The sequence below is a fragment of the Notothenia rossii genome (genome assembly GCF_949606895.1).
Source record: "Notothenia rossii genome assembly, chromosome: 5".
Taxonomy (NCBI): domain Eukaryota; kingdom Metazoa; phylum Chordata; class Actinopteri; order Perciformes; family Nototheniidae; genus Notothenia; species Notothenia rossii.
In genome coordinates, this window is record NC_136903.1 from 36,385,093 (window position 1) to 36,412,128 (window position 27,036).

General features: G+C 40.8%; 1 protein-coding gene across 1 annotated transcript in view; it reads right to left on the reverse strand.

Annotated features, from left to right (window-relative positions):
• Nucleotides 1-27,036, reverse strand: part of lrp5 (low density lipoprotein receptor-related protein 5) — a 95,470-nt gene that overhangs the window by 22,096 nt on the left and 46,338 nt on the right. Inside the window, exons 12-16 of the mRNA XM_079680039.1 lie at nucleotides 10,564-10,780; nucleotides 10,328-10,481; nucleotides 5,666-5,801; nucleotides 4,313-4,557; nucleotides 2,426-2,610 (exon numbers count right to left, since the gene is read on the reverse strand). Coding sequence (XP_079536165.1) covers nucleotides 2,426-2,610; nucleotides 4,313-4,557; nucleotides 5,666-5,801; nucleotides 10,328-10,481; nucleotides 10,564-10,780 — 937 coding nt within the window. The remainder of the gene's footprint in view (nucleotides 1-2,425; nucleotides 2,611-4,312; nucleotides 4,558-5,665; nucleotides 5,802-10,327; nucleotides 10,482-10,563; nucleotides 10,781-27,036) is intronic.

Sequence of the window (27,036 nt, forward strand, 5' to 3'; positions counted from 1 at the left end):
CCTGTAATTGTTCATTACTGAAGCATCTAGATTATTCTTTTTTAAGAGCGGTTTAATGACTACAGTTTTCAGTCATTAAACCACTGATCATGTTTTGTTTAGCAGGATAATCTCTACATTTTAACATAGTTGTGTGATAATTGAAGCGTAAATGTTATCTCCAGACGTAAAACGATTTTGTTAGGCTAAAAACTAACTACATAATTTTCGCATTACTGCATGTCACCACCACTATGTGGATAAAAAAATCAAACCATTCCTTGAGGTATTTTATTTCTTGCAAGAAAGTTCAGTCAGTCCTACAGAGAGCATACGGTCAGCAGAGTGAAAGACGAAGAGTAGAGTTTGCGTGTCATATTTAAACGCAGACAGGAGAAAAGGGGGGTTAAGCCCCTGTCAAACTGTCCTGAAATTGACACCAGATGGACACACGATAAAGGAAATGTTCAAATTGGGCTCTGATTGTAACAACATCGGGCTATTCGTGAGGGCATCTTAAGCCATCGTATGACCGCTGATGGAGTTTCTCAGCAACTTCGTGAGCGGTGGCAAAATCTGCCAAAAATCGCCGAAGGACCTTGCGAAGGTTCATTTTCGTGTTGAATTTGTGTGTCCATTTTGCCCTTCGTAAGGCCAGCATGAGGGCATCTTGTCAAATCGTGTCATCTTCATCTTTACTTTGTGTGATCATCGGTGCCATCGGGCATTTTTCGCCTCACGAAGACAATACGAAGGAAACAAGAAGCTAACCGATTGTCTTAGGAAGGCAACACGACTACGTGAAGCCTTCGCAATGCCGTCGTGTAGCCATCGTATTATAGTACGATGACATCGAGATTGCATTTATTGCACAACAAAATCATATAAACATATTATGTAAATAACCCAATTTGTGTTCTGTGAAACTGAAAAGGATATTACATTGTTTGTGTTAATTTCGTTGCAGTTGTATGTCTTAAATGTAATTTAGGTTAACTTCCTGTTTTATTTAGATGCTTTTATTTTGAAGGCGAGTTTACGGTGTTGACAGGAAGTTGTTGTTGCTATGGAAACAACATGAAGGAGATAAGTAATATCTTCTTATCTACATATAAAGACGGAGAAAGTAAAGAATAAAGTGTATGTTTAAATGTTAGCAACCCCCGAAGAGGCACAAGCTCTTACATTGAGTCTGGATACATTCTAAATCAGTGGTTCTCAACTGGTGGGTCGCGACCCCCCACGGACCCGTTTGCCAATCAGAATCAAGATTGTTGCCGGAAGTCCCCACGGAGAATAACTCTGCAGTAGAACTCTTCTTTATACATCCATGGGTACAACTTCAAATAAAAGTGAACACATAATGAAATATGACCCCTGGTTTGATGATTGACAGGTCACAGAACAATGGGAGCTATCTACCCTTAACCACAATTTAAAGTAAGTCACACAGACTATCTACTCTTTACTCTTCTCTTTGTGTGGAGCAGCAAGCTGTCAGAACAAAGTGAAAAACAAACAATGGCATAAAATATTATGAATATGTCGGGTAGTAATAGATTAATTTATTTTCTTCTCAGAGTGTACCAGAATGCATAGTTTATGTTAGTATTTTTAAAAATCTCCTGGGGGAGAATCCCCCCAGACCCCCCTGCTGGAGTTGGGTTTTCAGCATGTGTGCCTTTTTATATAGTTCAGCTTTGATTCCATCATCTCATTAAACCTTTTTTAAAAGCATACTTTAGTTCTGTGAAGGGATATAAGGGATATATGCACTGTACTTCATATTGTATACTGAAAAGCGTATATACAGCACGTTTTTTTGTTGAATAGATTTGATTGCTTCAAAATGTTGGGTCGCGATTTATTCACCAAGTAAAAAGTGGGTCCCGAGGCCTGACCAGTTGAGAACCACTGTTCTAAATCATCAGTAACGTCTACGACCATATTTTCGTGTGTGGTTTGGGTGCCATCGTGTGGCCTTCTGTAGGCATCGTACTTGCTTCGGCTGTTGCTTGGCTGTTGACCAAGTTCGGGGCCATCTTCGTGCGAAATTCACAATTCCATATTCGTGTGTCCATCTGGTGTCAATTTCGGGGCAGTGTGAAAGGGGCTTAAAGTTTAGCGATTATGAAAGAAGAATTGTGGAAGTTAGGGAGGCAGTATCAGGAAGTTCTCAGCTCAACAGAAGTTGAAGGTCATACTGTTGGTGCACATAGCACAACTAACAACATTGCAACAAATCTTCTTGATGAGAACATTTCTTTGTGTCAATTGTTTTTAGTGACAAGCTGACAAAAAAATAAAGTATCGAGCAGAGTGAGGTCATGAGGCAGAGGTGTGTGTGTGTGTGTGTGTGTGTGTGTGTGTGTGTGTGTGTGTGTGTGTGTGTGTGTGTGTGTGTGTGTGTGTGTGTGTGTGTGTGTGTGTGTATCTGTGTCCACACCTTGCATGTTGGTGCTTTCGATCATGCATGTGTCGAGGTCGGTCCAGTACAGTCGATGGTCCACATAGTCGATGGTGAGCCCGTTGGCCCGGCCCACTTTGTCCACCAGAGTTGTGATGGTGCTGCCGTCCATGTAGGCTCTGGCTATCCGAGGCCGACCCCCCCACTCCGTCCAATACATGAAGCTGCAGAGACAAAACAACACTGGTTCAGTGGGACACACGCACAAGCTATCCAATCATCCAAGTTACTGTGGTTCTTCTTTCCAATACTGGGTTGTTCATGCTCAGCTCTCTGAATATATTTTGCAGATGTCTGCACAGACTTAGACTTAGACATACTTTATTGTCATTTCAACAAGACACAGAGTGTACTATTAAAACGAAATTTCGTTGTACTGGCTTACAGGAACAGGACAATATAAAAACTTGCTAAAATTGTACATATAAATAAATAATAGTGACGTGGTGCTGATAAAATTAAAGAAAAAGTGTGCGTTTAAAATATAAAGACTTACTATACATATAAATAAAATAGACATACTATATAGAAAATATGTGCGCAACAACAGCCCTCCACTTTCAAATATAATACACTGTACTCTGTCATATACTGTCATATATTCATTGTCCTAAGTTTTTTTGTATATTTAAATTAGGTGTATATACTTGTCTATAGTCTTTTTTAATACTAAATAGTTTCTTAAAAATACTTTCTTTTTATAATTGTTATATTCTTGACCTACTCTCACAACTTTTTACAGCATAATACACCAAAGCAAATTGTATGTGTAAACGTACCTGGTAATAAACTTGATTTTGATTTGTATCCGTTACGATATTTATTGGATCATCTAAACTTAAGCAGGAGTTGAACCGGTTTCCACTTTGTATCTTTTGTTTGGTTAAGTTCTGTGTAAGAACACATCTTTGTTGTCTTTATTAATGAGTGAGCATGGTATGTGGTCATAAAATGACATTGGACGCCTCCAGGCACGAGTGTTGACAGCTCTATGCCGTGACATCATTAAGATACCACCGGTGAATTGAACACGCTGGCACATGACTTACCACACACACACACACACACACACACACACACACACACACACACACACACACACACACACACACACACACACACACACACACACACACACACACACACACACACACACACACACACACACACACACACACACACACACACACACACACACACACACACACACACACACACACACACACACAGACAGAGTGTCTTGGGGAGTTTTGGCCAGGGATGAACAGAGATCAACAAACAGCTATAAGAGCGTCCTCTCTCAGCTGGAGGTGAAGGGGGAGGGAGGGAGGGACACTGGCTGGTGTACCTACATACCAACAGTGTGACATGGCTCCACTCTCACTCCCTCACACAGAGTGAGGAGTCACGCTACATGAAGTCATTGTTTGGCACCGCAGCCTTGAAAGACCCGGACCTCCAGCATCAAACAGGTGTCTCGCAGTGACTAACCTCCACACACTGCTAGAGATCTTTGAATTAGCAATATTTTCCTTTTTTTAGTCTTTATTTTAATTGTTTCTTTATTATTCTTAGATAACTATATTTTTTATTTAGATTATTTTGTATTTCTTTTTTTAGATTACTTCTACTGAGTTGGTCATCTTTTGTTAGGTTTCAAATGACTTTATCTCAATAATTCTGTTGCCCATGTAACCTTATTGTAATGATGTATTTATGTAGACATGCTGCATGTGTGCTCATATGCTTTTATTAATAATCAAAAGAAAAAAGATATAAGGGACGCCAAGTGCTCAGGCTGTAGAATTTCCATTAAATCCCACTCATATGTGGAGCAGCTTTTACACATGATGGTTGTGTTCCTACCCGTTGGCTGGGTCCAGGGCGAGGGAGCGCGGGTTGTCCAGCGAGCGCGGGTTGTCCAGATCCTTACAGACCAGAACCTGCCGATACTGTCCGTCCAGCCGGGCCACCTCGATGCGGTTAGTGCCAGTGTCAGCCCAGTAGATGTTACGACCCATCCAGTCAACCGCCATGCCTTCTGGGTAATCCAGCCCGAACTCTATGACATGTTCGACAGAGCTGCCATTCATGTACGCTCTGCTGATAGTCTGAGAGGAAGAGAACGGAGTACGTGATTAATTAACAAAGTTCAATATAATCAACTGTTTAATTGAAGAATGGAATGTAAACAACAAACATAAAATGTGTTCTGACTAGGGATGGGTATCGTTAGGATTTTATCGATATCGATACTGCTTATCGGTATCGGTATTTTTCGATACTCTTATCGATACTTTTCAATAATTTGGAGCTCAAAATTATAGACATGAATACAAGCTGTGAAGATTAAACAGTCATTTTATTGTAATTTTCTTGCAGAAATAACTGTATAACTTATACATTAGCTTCTCAGAAGCAGAAAAAAAAAAAAAAATCACTTAAAGGGGCCTGGCTTGCCCTGTCATGCTTTTTGGGGTTTTCCCTCAGACAGAGGATGAAAAGAGGCATTTTTTAACATTTGTAAATCAGTTACATCTTCATCCAGACATTTCAAACTGACAACCTAGCTCGACAAGAGACCCTTAAAACATTGTCCAACAGTGACATCATGCAAAACTGTGATATGAAGAAATTGGTAAAAAGGCTAAGATGGCAAAAAGATAAAGGCGAGTACGTATATTATTCTGGATTTTACTTTTAAATCATCACAAAATAAATGATGTGCTGAACTGAAACATGTCAAAATGTGTCTGAAGGTTTAAACATAGAACAACGTATTTGAGCTTAAAATATGTCAATTCCTAGTAAACAACCAACAATTGCTGAACCATACATTGAAACGTTGACCTTTAACAACATTTAAATGCAGTTTTCCAATTCCCAATGACATCTGTAAGTTTAACTGGTTTATAAAGCATTCAATGAAAGGCCAAATTATTATAGGTGTAGGAGCTCACATTCATACACTGTCAGTGTTAATGAACTAAAAAAAGACAAGGCGATGTGCCTGCGAGCCTTCGCTCAGGTCTTAACGGTATACCGATACCGTCCAATCAGGTACCGGTATTTACTTAGTACCGGTTCTCGGTACCCATCCCTAGTTCTGACTATAATACTTAACAAATACATTATACAACGCTATTCATTTTGAATACAATCTCGTAAATCAAACAGTATTTGTGTTAAACTTAAACTTTTCACGTTTCTCCCGCTCACCTTGGCCTGTATGTCCGTCCAGTAGATTCTCCTCTCAGAGACGTCAAAGTCCAGAGCAGAGGCCTCTTTCACTCCCGTCAGAGGGATGGCCACGTCGTTGCTGTTAGTACCCAAAGAGATACTCCTGATGTTGTCCCTGAAAAAAAAAAACATTTGGCAATTTTAATGCCAAAGACCTCACCTAAACGACAGAGGCGTGCTAAGAATTCCAAACTAACAGTTTTGAGATTCAGAAAAAAATGGATTTGAAACCAAGGCCAGATTTATACAATGAAGGAATTAAAAGACACAAAAACAAAAGTGTAGCTCAATATTCTTCAACATGTACCCATGAGGAGTAATCATGCTGTTAGTAGAGCTGCTTCACACAGGCACAATAATACAAATTGTATCTTAATTGCACTAAACGCAATTAGTTATATTTTCAAAATCGCGCCGCCTTAACAATCAGGTACATAAAACACAAGTCTAAACATGTATTGGTGCAAGTCAAATTAAAGCTGATACCCAGTGGGTGTAAATGGATACTGGATTACTAAAGAAGGGGTGTTTTGGTTTGGACATGAATGTGCATTCGAGGAACAACAGAAAAACACATGTGCCTGTGTAGACAAGTTGTAATAATCACAACTGCTGGCACAGAACAAGACAAGTATGAGTGGAAAGTACCAGACCAGGGCCGGTGTCAGTGTGAGATAATACAAATAAGAAGAGATTGAGAGGGAGATGACATTGGTAGTCAAACTATGTTGTTTGGGTGTTGTCCCCACCCTTGACGTTGTTATTTGATTTTTAATAGGGATGCTCCAGTTACACATTTCTCAGCCAATGTTTTTCTGTTTATTTGTTTCCAAATGATTCCACTTTTTTAACAGGAAAACAAATACAAAATATAAACTGCCTTTCAGCCCTTCATCACACTAACCTTAAATGAGCACACATTTCCCCAAACCTTTTGTGGGAAATGACTTACTCAATTAGATAGCCTATATTAAAAATACGGAATGTTTTTGTATGCGTTTATAAGGGCATGCAGTATAAATATAAACAGACTGTGGGCTCACTTTTTATGTCAACACACACAAAGTGGATGAGAGAATTTGTTTCCCTGCAGTCAATGCAGATGCCCCTTTTACCCATTAGGCATTGTGCTTAAAGATCCCATGTCATGCTTTTCCGGTTATTACCCGTCCCCTTGTGTGTTATGAAGGTTTTTATGCATGTAAACGGTGTGCAGAGTCAAAACCCTCAAAGTACACCCTGTAACGAGTAAAACTCTAACACAGAAAATACCTCCCCAAGACGCCTCGTTGGAGATACGTCATTGTCCATATTTTACTTCCTGGGTATCGTGACGTAGGAATGGCCAGTAGCCGCGCCCAGAGCTATGACGCGATACGGTCATGCGGTACCCAGAACCAAATGGACCAATCCGTGGAGCCGTTACGTTACGTCCGCGGAGCCGTTATGTTAAGCCGCTGATTGGTCCAAATTGACCAATCCATGGACTCCCTCACACTAGGGCTGGGCGATATATCGAGTTTACACGATACATCGTGGATTGCACTCCATGCGATGTCGTAAATGACCACATCGTGAACATCGAGTATTATGTTGTCAAATCAATTTCCCGCCGCGGCCAAAATGAGCTTTCCTTTCTCCCTCAAAGACACAGTCACACACGCAGGCACACACGCAGGCCCCGTCTAACTTGCACACAAACATTACACACATGCACAGTGACAGAGAGCAGGGCTCGACATTATAAATGGCCCGCTGGCTCGGAAGCACTATTTAGACACCCCGGGCCAGCATAACGTACTTTCCACTTGCCCGCTCGGGCCACTAAAAATATTGCTTAAAAAAAATAAAATTGTCCAGTGGTATAGGTACTTTGACAAGCAATTTTGTTAAATTGTTTCGTTTATTAACGCTACAACATAGCGTTTCGTGAGGCGGTTGTCGTTGTTTGGTGAAAGGCAGCAGAGCCAGCGCGAGCAGGCTCCCGTTTGCCCGTGAGCGCCGGGCAAAAAACTATCTTCAAATAAAATAAAGTCACCGGAGGAGTTAAAGGAGAGTGACAGGGAGCATGAGAAGAAGAGGGAGAGAAAGTTTCAGCCAGCTTGATCGATGGAGTTGGCTTCTAGTGGTGCAGCGACGCGTCCTAAAACCCTTTTATAATCTATCGATTAGAGTTATGATTCGAAAATTATAAAAGTAGGGTAGACATGTGGAGATTATCCGGCTGAAAAAAACGTGCATTTATCAAACAGGTTTGTTTTCCACAGACCTTATTTCCAGCTATTTTCCAAAACCCTGTGGAGAAATCCCATTGCTTTTTTGTCGAGGGAACCAGCAGCTTCCTTCCTGGTTTAGGACGCGTCACTGCACCTCCCAATATGATGCCAATATAAACAAGGTCTTCTGTCGGCTCTGTACATCAATGCCGACCTATGCTGACAAGTAAGTGAAGAGTAGAAAATATAAAAGGTATTGGCTATAGGGAAATGTCCCAGCAGTTTAGGAGAATGAAGGTTATAATCTAATCTAATACATAGCCATTACATGTCTAATTCCTGATAATGACAGGAAGACAGAAAGCGCATTATACTACTAATAATAATAATACTACTCATAATAATAGCAGACATTTTTGAACAATGACCACAATATCATTATTTTAATAAACCAAATATGAACAATTGAGGAAAATGAGGAAGAACTGATGATTCAAATGTTGTAGTACAAGTAGTAATGTAGTTAGTGCATAAATTACTATTGCAACAAATGTGTTAATTTTCTTCATTATTAGTCGATTTTTTTTAATGCAGACATATGTTGCAGGGACTACTAGAATCATCATACTGGCGTGACTGTAAACATCAGGGGGTTAAATAAAAAGATTTAAAAAATAAAAAAATTAGAGGACATTTCAGAATATCGCGATATATATCGTAAATCGCAATATAGTCAGTAAATATCGCGATATCATTTAGAGACCATATCGCCCAGCCCTACCTCACACACACCTCAGTGCAGGCAGCTCTGCTGATTTCTCCTCCCTGGCTGCAGGCTGATAACAGACAGTTAGGATCGCGTTGAAATTCTCTCTGCAGACCCATTCTTACAGCGTTTATCAACCTTTTTCTTAGGCAAGGCAAGGTAAGGCAGGGCGAGGCAAGGCAAGTTTATTTATATAGCACTTTTCTGTACGCGACAATTAAAAGTACTCAATATCAAGCCACACTTATTGTTTTTACTTCGGCTGTGACTTTGTCTGTGCTCAGGACGAGTTTGGCTGTGTTTCGCTGTCGCTAAACAAGGAAACAACACCTCCACAGAGCTAAGCGCGATTCACAACGTCTCGACCAATCAGAGCACACTGTGCTCAAAGGGAGGGTGGGGGCTGGAGCTATTGGAGCTACAACGAGCCGTTACAGGCAGAGAGTGAAAGTCAGTGAATACACGTAGTTTACAGAGATGCTGTTTGAGAAACCAATGTGAGTTTGGAAAATTGCACAATGTAAATCTATTCTAGTAGACCTCAACAATGGAATTATGATCAGTGGAAATGGCCATGACATGGGACAAATATGAACAAATACATTTGACAAAGGTAGATTTTGTTTGTCTGCCTTGAATAGACAAACTTGTTGGCAAAGACTGCTGCACTCTTCTGCTAATCTGCAGACTGAAACGGCAGCGCCACTACATAAAATCTTTGAAATTAGAAAACATTTTTCTCAGGGAAATGATCAGAAATGGGCACACACTCCAGAAAAACCTTGCTATAAGGTTATAGCGAGATCGCCTCAAAGAGAGGATGGAGGAGATGTGTTGTGAATGACTTCAACCGGGAATGCTTTAAAAAGTCAGATGGCCCAGAAAAACAGATTAACATCGGCTGCCCAAAATGGCGCATGACAATTTAAAAGTATGGCTAACATCGGCCAATGTTTGGCTGATGCATTGGTGAACCCCTAGTTTTTACACATACTTTAGCCGCGTTCACACCGGAGTACTTTTCCCCGTACTTTTTGGCTGGGCGAATTGCAAACCACGCCCCGTAAAACTCGGAAAAGTTTTGTGAAGCCGCCATTGTATTTGTGGCATTAGCATTATTAGCATTAGCCCCGCGCACCAACGGAGAGAGACTAACTTATGGCAACACAAAAAAAAACATGGGAGCGGTGGAGATGAGGAGGTGTCGGCATTCTGGCGATTTACTCGAAAGGCTTCAGTCGAAGCTGCTGGGAGTCCCAGCAGCTTCTACTGAAGCCAGTCCCCAACTCCGGGGACTTCCGGCCGGGGACTTCAGGAGGTAGTATACGCCGTGAAGTTGTTTGCGGCCTGCCAGTAAACCCAAAGCAGAAGAAGAAGAAGTGACGTCAGCGGCTCATTTGCGTAATCTTCCCTCGGGGAAAAGTACTTCGGTGTGAACGCGATTGGTACTTAGTGCCCTGGGGTTATAAGTGCTGAGGCACTAAGTGCCGGCACTAAGCACAGCAAAGTACTGCAAAGTACTGCAAAGTACTGCAAAGTACGTGGTGTGAACGCGGCTTTTGTTATGTATATAAGCAATTTGAATTGCTCATTTAGCAGGAACAGTAGAACAGCAAGCTGATCTGTTCAGCTCCACTGCAGGCTGACGGGTAGGCGTACCTGTTGGTGAAGAGCAGGAAGGCCTCCGGCACCACGCAGGTCTGCAGGTCCGACAGCAGCTCCATCCCCATGGGACAGGCACAGTTCACCGCCTGCCGACACCAGAAACACAGGTGGCTGCACCCGCCGTTATCCTCCGCACAGCCATTCGTACCTGCATTTAAGAAGGGAACGTTTTAACAACTATTTCATTCAGTTTCTACTCTTATTTTCAGTCTGAAACCTGTCCTCCTTACCATACGTCTCCATCACTTTTGTGGCCTTCAGGCCCATTAAGTCTGGCAGCTGATCGATGATGATCTCCCGCACAGCCGTGACTTTGTGCACCCTTTCGATGCTGCGCCTCTGCCAGTCAGTCCAGTAGATGTAGTCGCCCAGCAGAGTAAAACCAAAGATGTGAGGCAGTTTGTCCTCCAGTAAAATATGTCTGTTACTGCCGTCCACATTGATCACCTGAGGAGGAACAGAAAGAGAAAACCTTAAGAGACTTTTCTCAAGGATGGAGTTTATATTTATACTCATTCTTACACCCTTACATTCATAAAGAAAGCTATGAGAGATTATGATTTGATTTTAACAATTGTAAGGAAAAAAACAGGTCCTCTAATGTCCCAAAGACTGTGGTGACAACTTTACTGAATTGTCCTTGAGCAATAAATCCAATCTACCAGCTCAATGGTTGCTATTCTGTGGCTGACCTGACCTTTGACCTCCGGGGAGGGGACCTTTCCATCCAGAGAGTAATAAAGTGCACATATGATACAGAGACTGTGAAAGAGAAGTGCAGGAGGAAACAGGATGGGGAGAAATATTGATTGATGAGGCAGAAATCAGAAAACAGGAATATCCACAGGAAGGTATGTGTCCAAATGTGACCAAAAGAAACAGGACAAAATAATGGAAACACGAGCTGAGGAGTGATTTTCAGCAGAAAGGGCAATTCCATTCATTTTACCAATAACATATTTCTTTCTCTGCCAAGAACTGCCTATGTGAAAACCAGCTAAAAGTTCATCTTCACAGGTGTGTCGACCGAGAGGGACTTTTATGACCGAGAGAGCTCAGATTGACGAGTAGCATTTAGAAAAATTTTTCAAGGGGTTACTAAAAAGTGAAGCAAACATACATTCCCATTTCTATTTTGTACATCCTAAATTCCTTTCCTAGTCTCCTTCCAGAACGAGAAAAGGAAAGGACCAGGAGAGAAAATTGTACTCTACCCCAGAGTCCTGCACGGGTCTGATTTTCAAGACCCGCTCCCGCCCTGCACCGTGCAATACCGAACCTGCCCCGCTACCCGCACATATTGCCAATTAGTTCCGCAACCCGACCCGTCGGCACAAGATCCGCAAACCGACCCGAACCCGCATATCCTATGAGCAGTGAAAACATGCAATTATTAACACACGCAGTTGCGTATTTGTCTCAAAAAGCGTGGGATGTTGGTTATTTTCTCCATCTAGGATGACACCAAAAGCCTCCCAGACGTTGGATTTCGCTCTTGAGGAAGAGATATTGAAAATGCTGTATCCTCCGGCTTCGCCTCAGCCATTTCGAATGTGGCGCGCTCAGCAGCAGATTGATGTGCTGCAGATGTTATGACTATGCGCTGTCCCGCTTGAGAGAGGTCTGAGGATTTAAACATTAAAATAAATTATTATTATTTGTAATATGTTTATTATGCAACACCCGCGACCCGACCCGCCAGTCTGAGATCTCATCTTTTTACTAACATGCATTTCACTACGGGCTGCAAATCACAGACAAGCTGATTACCTAGTTAGCCATCCAATTTATACAATTCTACTAAAGAAAGTGTATAACAATTACCAAAAATGTATTGAGTTGTATTGTGCCATACGGGTTCATGCAGTTATGAGGGGTCCTCACCTCCCCATCTGAAGCTATTATGCGCTAATGCGGTGCAATTAGTGTAAGCGCGCCACAGTTTATTCGCCACCGCGAGGTTTCCGGCGCTCGTAGTCCACTAGCACCCCCCCGCTCGCGACACAGATTGGACAGACGGCCCTCATGTGGACTTGGCCATATTAAAAGTTGCTCCCAAGCTGAAAAAGTGTGGGCACCCCTGGTATACAGTATACTTTCAGTTATACTATCTGCACAATAGAAGTTGATTGCACTGGCAAACATCCTGTCCCTATTGAAGCAGTTGAATTGAAAACATGACTTAGATCCAATGAAATAAGATTGATGAATGCTGTTGGAACAGTGCCACACAAGGTGCTCAGACAGCTGAAGGGCAGAACGTTGGTCCACAAATGAAATAGCTACAACCTATGAATACAAATGTAGCTGTAGGGTCCTGCCATGGTTTGTACTTTATTGCTGCTGTATGTCACACCTTTATTAACCTTTGGCTGGTGAAAAACTTTCCAACTCAGCAAAATGCAAGGACATTGCTCCTTTCAACCAAACTTTTCATGTTCCTGATGAGTAGGTACTTTATATCATGTCATCTTTCACTTTATAGAGTTATATAAAAGTATATATAAATATAGTCAGCTCTTTAACAATCAAAAACACTTCTTTATGGCTGTCATTAGCAGGACAGGAGGAGGACAGACAGCCTCGGCATGTCTCCAGGTGTCATTTAATAAAGAGACTCTATCAACTGATCTCAGATCACAACGCAGAAGGAAACCAGGACGGAACAAAAGCTGCTACGTAAAAGTCCAATAATAAAAGTAATTTACAATATTTTGTAAAATTGCCATTACCATTGTCAGTAACAGATGAGTGTGTGTGTGTGCATATGTATATTGGTCACAAGGCATCTATTACTAGACCGCTGAAAACTGATACTGGCACTTCTGCCAACAAACCCCCCGCTGTGTGTGTGTGTGTGTGTGTGTGTGTGTGTGTGTGTGTGTGTGTGTGTGTGTGTGTGTGTGTGTGTGTGTGTGTGTCTGTGTGTGTGTGTGTGTGTGTGTGTGTGTGTGTGTGCGTGTGTGTGTATGTGTGGTTATGATTGTGCATGTTTCTACGAGCCGAAAGTGAGAGCTGCAATTGACAAGGCTGCAATTAGAACTTGTGTCCAGCCCTCCTCCTCACCGCCTGTGCTATTACTGGACTGGCGTCGACTGAAATAGACACACACTTTTATTTTAGACACACTACAGTCATCTGCAGCCCCTGTGAGGGTGTGTGTGTGTGTGTGTGTGTGTGTGTGTGTGTGTGTGTGTGTGTGTGTGTGTGTGTGTGTGTGTGTGTGTGTGTGTGTGTGTGTGTGTGTGTTTGTGTGTGTGTGTGTGTGTGTGTGTGTGTGTGTGTGTGTGTGCGTCTGCCACACACTGACTGACTTTCTTCAGCGTGCCATTCCAGAGATTTAGAAATGGCAGGAATTCTGCTGGACGTTTTGAGACAGTACAAATAGATACGTATATGAATATGGTATGCTTAGTGCGGTGCGGTGTATAGCAGGAAAAATGATGCCAGAAGTTGGATGATAACAGGCTTTTTTTGAAGTGAAAGCACAAGGAAAGAAAGAGTGATTCTTACACGTGGTGAAATCCCAGGCCAATCTATGAAATGGAAGTGTATTTATCTGTCTGTCTGTGGCCTGGTACATGCAGTATGAGGGTATAAGGCCATGTTTGGACTGAGCAAAGGGCTGATTTTGCTGCAATGCAAGGCAGCATCATCCAATCAAATGCGGGCAGCCAAAAGAAGGTGAGGTAGGTATATATTCAGATTTTAAAATATTTAGAAACGGGACATTTAAAAAGGAATGAAGGAAGGACAAAAGTAAGGTTCATATTTGTAATTAATTTGACTTTTCTTTTGAGAAGTATGACTGATTAGATAATGTCACCATGTTAGACTGTGTCATTGTCATTATGTATCACTACATTATGCCTGTGGGGTACACTGAACTTGTTAGTTGTGTCATTTCAGTTTCTATGATTTCTATGATCTACCACCTTTTGTTTGTATACATTTCTATTTTTTTTAACTCTAAAATGGTGCAACTGTCACCAAACCTTATTTCCTCAGGATAAATAAAAGACTGGCTCTGGTAATGATAACAAACCTGTGGCTAGTATAAAATCAGTCCTTCTTTTACACTCTTCCATTCTGTTTACTACCTACAATATACAGGACTGTCTCAGAAAATTAGAATATTGTGATAAAGTTCTTTATTTTCTGTAATGCAATTAAAAAAACAAAAATGTCATACATTCTGGATTCATTACAAATCAACTGAAATATTGCAAGCCTTTTATTATTTTAATATTGCTGATTATGGCATACAGCTTAAGAAAACTCAAATATCCTATCTCTAAATATTAGAATATCATGAAAAAGTATACTAGTAGGGTGTTCAACGAATCACTTGAATCGTCTAATTAACTCGAAACACCTGCAAGGGTTTCCTGAGCCTTGAAAAACACTCGGTTCAGTAAACTAAATCACAAGTATGGGGAAGACTGCTGATCTGACTGCTGTCCAGAGGACCGTCATTGACATCCTCCATCAGGAGGGTAAGACACAAAAAGAAATTTCTCAAAGAGCAAGCTGTTCACAGAGTGCAGTTTCAAAGCACATCCACAAAAAGTCTGTTGGAAGGGGGAAATGTGGCAGGAAACGCTGCACAACCAAGAGAGATGACCGCAGCCTTAACAGCATTGTGAAGAAGAGTCGCTTCCAGAATTTGGGGGAGCTTCAAAGACAGTGGACTGAAGCTGGAGTCCAGGTATCAAAAGTCACTGTTCACAGACGTGTCCGGGAAATGGGCTACAATAGCCGTATTCCCATGCTCAAGCCACTTCTGAACTCAAGACAACGGAAGAGGCGTCTGACTTGGGCTAAGGAAAAGAAGCACTGGACAGTTGCACAGTGGTCCAAAGTCCTCTTTTCAGACGAAAGCAAGTTTTGTATTTCATTTGGAAGTCAAGGCGCCAGAGTCTGGAGAAAGGCTGGAGAGGAGCAAAATCCAAGTTGCTTGAAATCCAGTGTGAAGTTCCCACAGTCAGCGATGGTTTGGGGAGCCATGTCAGCTGCTGGTGTTGGTCCACTGTGTTTCATCAAGCCCAGAGTAAATGCAGCTGTGTACCAAGAGATTTTAGAGCACTACATGCTTCCGTCTGCTGAAAAGCTCTATGGAGACGAGGAATTCATTTTCCAGCATGATCTGGCACCTGCCCACAGTGCCAAAACCACCAGTAACTGGTGTACTGACCATGGCATTACTGTCCTCGATTGGCTTGCAAATTCCCCTGACCTGAACCCTATAGAGAATATGTGGGGTATTGTGAAGAAGAAGCTGAAAGACACCAGACCCAACAATGCTAATGAGCTAAAGGCCGCTATTGAAGCATCCTGGGCATCCATAACACCTCAGCAATGCCACAGGCTGATTGCCTCCATGCCACGCCGCATTGATGCAGTAATCCGTGCAAAAGGATTCCCAACCAAGTACTGAGTGCATTAATGGACATTTTCAAATGTTTGATTGTGTTTTGCTGTTATAAATCTTTTTTTTTTACTTGGTCTGAGGAACTATTCTAATTTTTTGAGATAGGATTTTTGAGTTTTCTTAAGCTGTATGCCATAATCAGCAATATTAAAATAATAAAAGGCTTGCAATATTTCAGTTGATTTGTAATGACTCCAGAATGTATGACATTTTTGTTTTTTTAATTGCATTACAGAAAATAAAGAACTTTATCACAATATTCTAATTTTCTGAGACAGTCCTGTACTTGTATTGACTGAATGTTTGCTGTTTTGATCTTCATTCACATTTGTATTGTTTTATTGTACGGCTGTTTCTTAGCATAGCATCAGACTACTACAGAGAGCATTTTAGCCTTCAGACACTCCCATGACTGTAAAGAAGGATTAGTTGATAAGAGCTGGACAATGATTTACACTGACTTCATAAAGCATTTACTCAAACAAACTACACATTTTGATTTATTTGTTCCTTTCATAGCTCCCTTTGGTTGCTATGAACCCGTAGATAATGCCTAGAATAAAAAATGCAGCATTAGAATGAGTGTCGTTTCTGTGAAGAGGGGCAGTGTATCCAGCTATCTGTTTAGTGAATACTCATTTGAATATCCATTCAGGGGGTGGGGGTGAGCAAACAGAAAAAATAGACCATTCACTTTGATGGGCCTCTGATCCAAGGGAGGTTCCTGACCCCTCGACAAAAAACCTATTCATTTATCACTGTGACACAATTAGACATGGCCATCCCAGTGAAAAGATGGAAGGGACAGCCTCTCTGTTCCCTCTCCTCCTCTCCTGCCTGTTCTTTTTCTGCTCTGGCTTTTTCAGGAAGAGTTATGCTCTGGGATTTTCTTTTTTCATTTTGGGTGTGAGAACATCTCATTTGTTGATGGACACTGGGGGACAGAGGACAAAAAGGCCAAAAGAGAGCAAACAGAAAAGTAACAAAGGTCTGATCGGACACGCAGGGAGAAGTCAGCGCGGCGCAGGACAGTTCACATACGCTCCGCTCTGATGGACATGATGAAACACACAGGCTGAATGGAATCCTGCCCAAAACAGGACGCTTGCACAGTTTTTCACCCACAGCCCAAAGCCCCACACACCCAGGGTTCAGACCTCTGACTGCTTATTGTGTGATGTAGAACTCCAAGCTGTTTCATTGACTACTACTTTCATTGAGGAGTAATAAACAACATAATTTCAAGTTTTGGGAGGCTGTTAGTGCACCGATGAAGAGCTCCAACAAAAAACAGTTTTCATGTTGCCCTGCTCTGTTAATAGGGCTGCATCATTAATCCAAATTGTCACAATATGGACTAGTGCAATATCCAAATCTCAGAGGGCGAAATATTTGGTAAAAGCTAAATATATCCAAATATTTGAACACAGTATTCTACATATATGATAACAAATAAATACTTGATTGGTACAGATCTTGTTAAAACAAATATTTTATTCCCTCTGAATGTTTTATTCCTTCTGAGTCATTTCGCAGTTGAAATAACATTCAAAATAATCGCAATACGTTTTTTATTCAGAACTTTGCTCTAATTTTAATTCAAATGTGGTCGGTCCTTAAAAATTGAAAGTGGGAAAGTCGAAGCTCCAACCCCCAGAATTCATTCTATTGGTCAAGAAAACTCTCCTGGTGAATTTTGTCCTCAATCTGACAACATGTACCCCTCCCTTCTCCACCTTGAAGTGTAGCCTCAGTTGCAGCACCGTGGCAGCCCAGCAGGAGCAGGAGCACTAAGTCGGACTATGTATTTGAGGTAGAAAGACATTTTGCTTAAGATGTTTGTTATAGTTTAATACATTTAACTGTCTAATGAGGTAACCATTTATAAAACTCCATTGCAATGATTTATCTTATGTTGTTGTTATTCATTATTCACTGTTTTGTATTGTCTGCACTTGTGAGAAATTATTTACACTGTCGCACTTAAAAAAAAAAAAAATAGAATCGGAGGGATGTCATTTTCTTATTGTTTTTACTTTTTTGTATATGTATATTTCTTTTAAATATTTATCTTGTTTTTTATTTCATAGCTAGTTTCTTAAACAGCTTTTTAAATGGTTCTATATTCACTCTTTTTTTTGTAGAACTTAACTTCTTTTATCATGTTTATGTATGCACCATTTTAAACCAAAGCAAATTCCTGGTATGTTCAAACTGATTCTGATCAAACAGATGTTCATTAACATTTTGATAAATAATAAAAATGTATTTTTTGTTATTAAATGTTCCTTAAGGAATCAAAAACATTCAACTTCTCAAATGGTAACATATCTATTAGCTAACCCTTATCTTAAAGGGTGCTGGTCTGTGGATGAAAAACACACATCATGACACACACCCATAAACAAACAGCGCTGCTATCTGTTTCCTACATTAGCAAACAGAGGAGGTGAAGACACCCTGGGAGTGTTTACTTATGTGTGTGGGTGTTTCATAATGGAGGAATGTCTCAGGAATGTGCAACCTGAGAGCAGCCAATGTGTGACAGATGATACACGCCAGCCATCCAAGAAAAAGACGGCTTGATAATAACAGCAGCCACCGTGGAGTCCCTGTGGCTTTTGACCGGGGCGGAAATGCACCTTTTATCTACAAGTCATCTTTAAAAGCTAATACATTTGATTTCTACGATGATTTTATTCAAACGAATCTCCTGTCCAACATATAATCCAATATAGTTTGTGTTGCTAGTGCTACTTTTAAACAGAACCTTTCCTGTTCCTGGTTTCAAGATGATCAATCATCTTTATTGAGTTTTTAAATGACATGATTTACATGTACAGTCACTTTTATTATTATTTCACTGTGTATTGATCCTGATCCAATTCTATAGTCTTCTTTGCAGTCTTCTTTTTCTAAAGAAAACCAGTATTATGTCAACCTGATGGCCCATCAATCAGTTAATCAGTGTTCAACATCTGTGACACACTCCACACCCTGAAAACTATATCACGGACCATTGACACACACACGCACACACACACACACACACACACACACACACACACACACACACACACACACACACACACACACACACACACACACACACACACACACACACACACACACACACACACACACACACACACACACACACACACACACACACACACACACACACACACACACACACACACACACACACACACACACACACACACACACACACACAGGACTCCTTTGTTTACTTGCGTAATATAGTGACATCACTATGTAACGCAATTGCTTCAATTGGCTAGCGACTCAACACATTGTACGTGATAGGCTGAGGGGCGGGACATCTCTAAGCGGTTGACCAATCACAACATAGTCTGCCAGCTAACCAATCAGAGCGGACTGGGTTCTGGTTTCAGACAGAGGGTGAAAAGAGGTGCTGCAGCACAGTATGCGAAACATTAAAGCTTGGAGACATGTCACAGTAGACGCACTAAATATAAATATGGACCTGAACATAAGCATAATAGGGTCCCTTTAATGTCAAAAAGTTTCTCAATGAGATCCTAAATGTAGCAATCTTAAGTAATCACAATATCTTGAAAAAAATGAGGAAACAGATTTGACTGTCTGGAAGAATTTTATGTTTAAAGACAATGGTGAAAGTAACAAGCACAGATAAGACTATCAGTATGTTATCAGTTTTACCCTGCTGACACCTCTAAGTTAAGACAGCAGCATATAACCATCACATACAATGATTCAGGAAGAAAACCCAACTACAATAACATTATATACACATAAAGTGTACAGCTATTTTCTAGTTCACATCTAGAGAGGTGTGGCTCATGAGCGCTAGTTCGGAGACCCTACTCAAAAGGATTTTAACCTCTGATCTATGGTTTATTATTGATCAAATGTAATATATTGCTTAGCTCTACTCCACTGCTGCTCTGTTGTAAATCTGCAGTACGCAAGCTTACCTATATAAATACCACATTTACATTTCAAATCAAGGTGGAAATGTACACAGAGTTTTAAAGATTTAATAATTTGTCAGTGACACAAAATGTAAGTTAAAAGTGTGTTGCATGAACACATGACTGTTGCCACTAGGAACTCTTGTTAAATATCTTTGGACTCTCTTGCCTCTACGTGTCTTCACAGCTCTAATTTGTAGTAGCATGGAGATTACACTTTCAAATTGTTTCCCTTATTATTTTATGACCCTGGTATAACTCGTAGTAGTATAACATCTGCTTTTATTATTACTGTCTGTTGCTTTGTAAATAAGGGACTTAAGTTTTTGTTCAAATGTTTTTGGGTTGTTATTGGTTGGAATTTGTTGTCAGAAAAGGTCATTTTAAGGATTTAAGTAGCTGCAGTTGTATAGAAAGTTAAGTTGACCTCTGTTGTGTGTCATCCACACGGGACACAGCAGAAACAAGAACAGCCACAACACACACACACACACACACACAGACAGACAGACAGACAGACAGACAGACAGACAGACACACAGACACACAGACACACACACACACACACACACACACACACACACACACACACACACACACACACACACACACACACACACACACACACACACACACACACACACACACACACACACACACACACACACACACACACACACACACACACGAGCCAGAGGCTGATCTCCCTGAGGAAATGAGACACGCAGCTACTGTCAGTGTGGTGGTAGACAGGGAGGAGAGCAAAGAGCAGGGAGACAGACAGAGGAACAGGATGGAAGGAACAGGGAGGAGAGCTGGCAGCACACTCTGGAAACTCTGAGCAACAACAGGTGTTTCTGTTATTTCTCTAACCTGAGAGATAGAAACACACAGAAATCAGGCAGGATTTATGAGAACATGTCAAAGCTGCATCAATCAGTCATTGTGTTATGACCAGAAATACATGGAAACCTCTTAACTTGCAGGTTGGTGATTCTGGTGATTGATACAGGGCAGTATATGAGATTATTGGCAAAATGGCAAAATCTGATTTATTTTTGTTGAGGGAGCATTTGCGATGACCTTCAACAATATGTCATGACTTCTCCACTCTATAGGCAATGTATAATATACTGAATTAAGTTCAGGAGGCTTTCACTATCAATGTAAAGATACAGTACTAATAGCTGTATGTTTAAGATTGCTACTGCATGTTGAGTAGGATTGAGCCCCCACTGTTAACGCCCTGTAATCCTCTTTGAGACTGACTGTAATAATGGACAGTATAAACAATCTTGACTAGACTTGATCTGACTTGCCCTGATTTTCTCAGTTGGAGTGTTGGCAGGACTCTTGCTATGTCGAGGTTGTAGTCTGTTATACAAGTGTCATATTGCACAAACACTATATGAGCTAAAGCAATACTAAACCCACTTACTATAGTGTTCTTAAAATAGTTCTCTATCTGTGTTTTTTAAATCTTGTTTTACTTTTATGTACAGTCGGGGTTAGACATTAAGTGTCAAATTCCACAGGCCCGTAACCACTGGCCCGGAGCATTCGTCCAAAGAATCGACTAATAATGAAGAAAATGAAAACATTCGTTGCAATAGTAATTTATGCACAAACTACATTACTACTTGTACTACAACATTTGAATCATCAGTTCTTCCTCATTTTCCTTAATTTTTCATATTTGGTTTATTAAAATAATTATATTTTGGTCATTGTTAAAAAATGTCTGCTATTTGTATTATCATTATTTTGAGTATTATTATTTGTATAATGCGCTTTCTGCCTTCCTGTCATTAGGAGTTAGAAATGTAATGGCTATGTAATAGATTAGATTAGTACCTTCATTATCCTAAACTGCTGGGACATTCCCCTAAAGCCAACACCTTTATATGTTCTACTCTTCACTTACTTGTCAGCATAGGTCGGCATTGATGTATAGAGCCGACAGAAGACCTTGTTTATATTGGCATCATATTGAAGCCAACTCCATCGATCAAGCCAACTTTCTCTCCCTCTTCTTCTCATACATACTCCCTGTCACTCTCCTTTATCTCTTCCGGTGACATTCTTTTATTTGAAGATAGTTTTTTGCCCGGAGCTTGGCCGGTTACCGCGAGTATAAAAACATGTTGGCGAATGGTTACGTGGCGCGACAGTCTGTAGTGAAGGAGCGTGCTCCCGCGCACGGGAGTCTGCTGCGCTGCGCTCTGCAGCAAACAGCTAATTGCTTTTCACCCAACAACGACAACCGACAACCGACTCACAAAATGCTATGTTATAGCATTAATAAACCAAAAAATGTAACAAAATTGCAAGTTAAAATACCAATACCACAGGACTATTTTTTTTGTTTTTAAAGCAATATTTGTAGTGGCCCGAGCAGGCAAGTGGTAAGTACGTTATGCTGCCCGGGGTGTCTAAATAGTGCTTTCGGGCCAGCTGGCCATTTATAATGTCGAGCCCTGACAGTATATGCACCACGACACCAAGTGAAATTCTTCGACCGTGTCAACCTACCTATTACTAAACCCGTTTCTGATTCTGTTCCTCCCATGCCTACACATAACTTGTGTAGTTCAATCCAACTCTCTTGTATACAGTCATACAGTTTAAACAAGACGTACCACTTGCAAGGATGAGCGGCTTGCCTGCATACGTTTCAGGCTGTTTCAACTTGACTGTTTTAAATAGTAGTGTTTTTGTGAAAATGAATGTGTGCAAATTAGTGATTGAGAAATTACCAAATCAATACTTGTTCTCCCTTTCTTCTTTGTTCACTTTGGAGGCACCAAGACAAACAAAGTTTTCATCAAGAATAAAACCTGACCGGACTGGAGCCACGTGCCTGTCCCTGCCATTGTGTTACGGCGTATAGAGATGAGAATGCATGTTTATCCATATCATTACGGTAAAGGTTCCTCAGATTGGCCAAATAGCTGCACCTTCCTTTCAATGAAAATGTCTCTACGACATTGTTTTTGCTTCAAACCTAGGATGGACACATTTAATGGGACCTTGACTTCAAATGAGTGAATACACTCTTTTAAACCCAATAAGCAGTAACACTGGTGCCACAATGGAAGAGAGGCCGTCCAAAGGTTTCTACTACTGGAGACCTCCACACTGATACTACTCTCTCCTTAGATGCTGCACAAAACACAATAGGAACAAGAACAATCAATCCATTTAACTAAGTCAATATAGCCCCACTTTAGGCTTCATGTGCACTGTCCGAAAAAAGAAGGTGGGAAAGTAATATTCAGCACCGTCAGATCAACTATACCAAAGGTCTCAGAAACTGGGCCAAGAAAAGCCTGGGATTACATTAAATTACATTATTACACTGCTTGGAAATTGGCTAGCACACGCTGCTAAGCATAACATGACCGTTGCTAAGGAGTATCAAGGGACAATGTGCAGTCATATCAATCCACGGAAAGATGTCAGCTGTGGACAACAAACATTAGTATTCATCCATCAGAAAACACCATGGAGTACTTTTTGAATTAGTTTATGGTTGAACTGTCCCCAGAATGAAAAATAAAAACAGTGCAAGGAAAGGAAAGAGGTTAAGGACAGAGAGCCGGACGTCAGAGAAATCAAGAGAAGAAGACAGACAGGAAGAAAACACTGTATTGGCTCAGGAAGTGTTTAAAGAGTGTTCATGAAATAGAACACTTTAACAGACTTGGACAGTTACAGAAAACCTTTATCAGTGCTGCATTCATTTTAAGTCACGTTGGCGTGCCGTGGAACAGACTCTTTTCCTTTTAGCGGATGCAATACGACCACTTTTAAGTCAATACAATAGTTTTAAATCAATACTGTGAGTCAACTCGTTGGTTTAATGTAGTATAGCAAAACTCAATTTGACTTCTAGCAGCAGGAGTTGTAATTCATATATTCCTCAAGCATCTAGCATCCAGACGGGGTTGCTCAAAGCAGTGAACAGCCAACGTAGTTTTCTTGCTGCCTGTCAGAGAGTTGGAGCTGATGTGTGTGTTTGCCTGCTCCATTATAACCACTGCCAGTGCTTTAAAGAGAAGCGCCACCATCTCACAAAGCTGCCACAAATCGTCTTTCACGGCCCTCACAGAGAATAAGGCATCAGGGCAGCACAGAGGCCAACGTCCACACAAAACTTCATTTTGATCTTTTATCTAATTGATCCATTCAGCTCGGCCCCATTTGCCAGGCAGCTTCAAATGGGGAGAGAAAGACCTGATCCAAACCACTGATATGCACTGTTGTTGTACGAAGAACACTGACATAAAAAGTGAAGTTCAATGTATCAACGTCAATGTGATGCATTTGTAGATTAATTAATGTTCTACTGTTATTCCACACACAACATGTCCTACATGGCAGCACATACTAATACAGGAAGTAAGTGAACACACATTTGTTGAGAATTATTTGTAATATTAACAGGATTCTAATTTGTTCCATACTCATTTTCTTTCAGTTGAATTATTCACCTGTAGAAGAACTTGGAGCGTGTCCAACTCATCTCGAAGCTCCATCTCTGAGGCCCTCGGCTGCTTTGGCAGATATTTTCCCTCTCTGAGGTTTTTATGTGCTCCTTGTTTTCTCGTTGCATGGTTTCATATTTGTGCCTCGTAGCCTCCATTTCAGCGTAGTACTTTTCGGTTGTGGTTTTGAGTTATTTTCCAACATTTTCAACTGCAGCTTTGTGGACCCTCTTTTGAAGCTTCATGTTTTATCGAACCAATCCATAAGTTCCAGTGAAACCTATGGATGCTGTTCCTGACTCATCTCTGCTTTCAGGCACCTGTCAGTTAACAGCTCTGAGTCAGTAAGAAACTGACGTTTTTAACCGCTAATGTAGTTATAAGCTGCTAGAAGTTATTCTGTAGAAGAGTATGTTTATTTATCAGGCTCTTTCCTATGTTTGCAGTGGGTTGGGTTATGGTTTGTTTCATTTCAATTTTATGTCAGATTTAGAAAAAACTAAATATGGGATGGCTTTTCCCAGATGACAAACACAGTCAAAATCATATCTTATCTTAACTGTTGTTGTTGTTTCACACTTGAGTTTATTTTGTTAGAATAATAATTGTGTGGGGAATTTTAACATTATTTAGGAGGATGCTTTAAATAAGCCCAGTGGGTTTTCTGCCTTTCCTGCACTGTATATCATTTTGTACCTGTTATTTTTGTGTATTTTCAAATTGTGCATCAAATTAAAATAATCAAATGCATCAAAATGATACTTAAACTCAGCGCTTGTATCTAATAACATTCCACCATGGACAGAAACACACGTCGCAGTTGTTGTTGTTGTTGTTAAGCTGGACCGCTACAGAAACAAGACACAGGCAAGAAGAGTTGCTATTGAAACAAGGTGCAGGGCCTTAAGCAGGGGAAACTCCCTCATACAGACACCTCCTTCTCTCCACCTCACACACACACACACACACACACACACACACACACACACACACACACACACACACACACACACACACACACACACACACACACACACACACACACACACACACACACACACACACACACACACACACACACACACACACACACACACACACACACACACACACACACACACACACACACACACACACACACACACACACACACACACACACACAAGCAGTTACCATATGGCTGAGCAGTGTGATTGAACCGTACTACACACGGTCAATCTGCATAATCACAACAAAGCAGCCGTTTTGTTTGAGTGCAGAGAAAGCAACACATCAGTCAAAGCCGCTAACACATTCACGCACACACACACGCACACACAGACACACACATACTCCTATTTGAGGGAGGGGTGGGGGGCAGGGGGTGCGGTAACTTCAGAGGTTTTTTTTCACAGTGGAGGGGGAGGGGTGGGAGTTTGCAGAGGGGGGAGTCAGATTTCTTTAAAAGAGACTTGAAAACACGATGAAGAAAGAGACAGAGAGGGAGAGAGCATTCCTCCAGGGTTCTTGGAGAAAGTCTTCGGTCTGCCTCGGTCATTTATCATTCCCTCTCTTCTCTCTCTCAAAAGGTAAAATGCTGGGCGCTGTCTAGTTTTCAGCTGGCTCCCTTCACACACACACACACACACACACACACACACACACACACACACACACACACACACACACACACACACACACACACACACACACACACACACACACACACACACACACACACACACACACACACACACACACACACACACACACACACACTAAACTAAATTTAACATAACTTAAGACAAAGACAAGTTGTGAGTAGTGTCTCATAATTAGAAACTAATATAAATAAAGTTACAGATTTCCATGATCTTATTTTTTGCTTTAGTTCCAAAGATAGTGACCTTTAACATGTATTGCTTAGAGATAAATCCAAGTATATATAAATCAATATCTCCTTCTAACATAAGGACATACACACATACTGTATACACTCTTTTTACAGTCATGTTTCCTTTCTTTATTTATTATTTTATTGTTGATTTTATTATGTCTTGTTCTATTATTTTGCCATCAATAATACAATCATATTGAATTTGTATTTTTGAATACTATATTCAAAGCAATGAATCAATGATTTGTTGTTGTGTGGTATATGTGGTCACACAGACACTTCGGTTGTTTGTGTGACATTGTATTCTTTTAGCTGTTATTATCTACTGTGATTAAGCTCTTTAATGCAAACTCATTTCTGGGAAAGATGGACAAACTTTTAGAGATGGAACATACTCAAGTGAGACAAAAGGCAAAATAGAGAATATAAATGCAAACACACCTGAGTGTTGCTGAGCTTTGTCATACATTTTTTATTTAGCCAGTAAGAAGGTCATTATCCTTGTGTTACAATATTTTGAGCAATTGGTTAGGCAAGCGTAACGCTCTAATAGCATTAATACTGAAAGGGATAATGGACAACTAAAGCAAAAATAAGACAAGATAAGTTGCTCATCTCCAGTAATACCATAGTTTAGTCATCAAGGTGTACATTCAGCAAAAGGGAAATGTATTAAAATTGTACAGTAGCCTCGTGGAACAAGAAACTGTGAACCAAATCACACTCCACACGGACATGAGAGAGACGCAGGCACACATACAATAGACATTTCTTAACACCCAGCACTCATTTCTTTTCACCGGCATAAAAACAAGGATGAAACGTGTAAAAAACCCTTTGAGGTTGGTCCTTTCACCCTGACAGAGAGAGAGAAAAAGAGAGAGGGGGGGGGGGGCAGAGGGAGCACCCACCCCTTTCCAATTGGTGAGCAT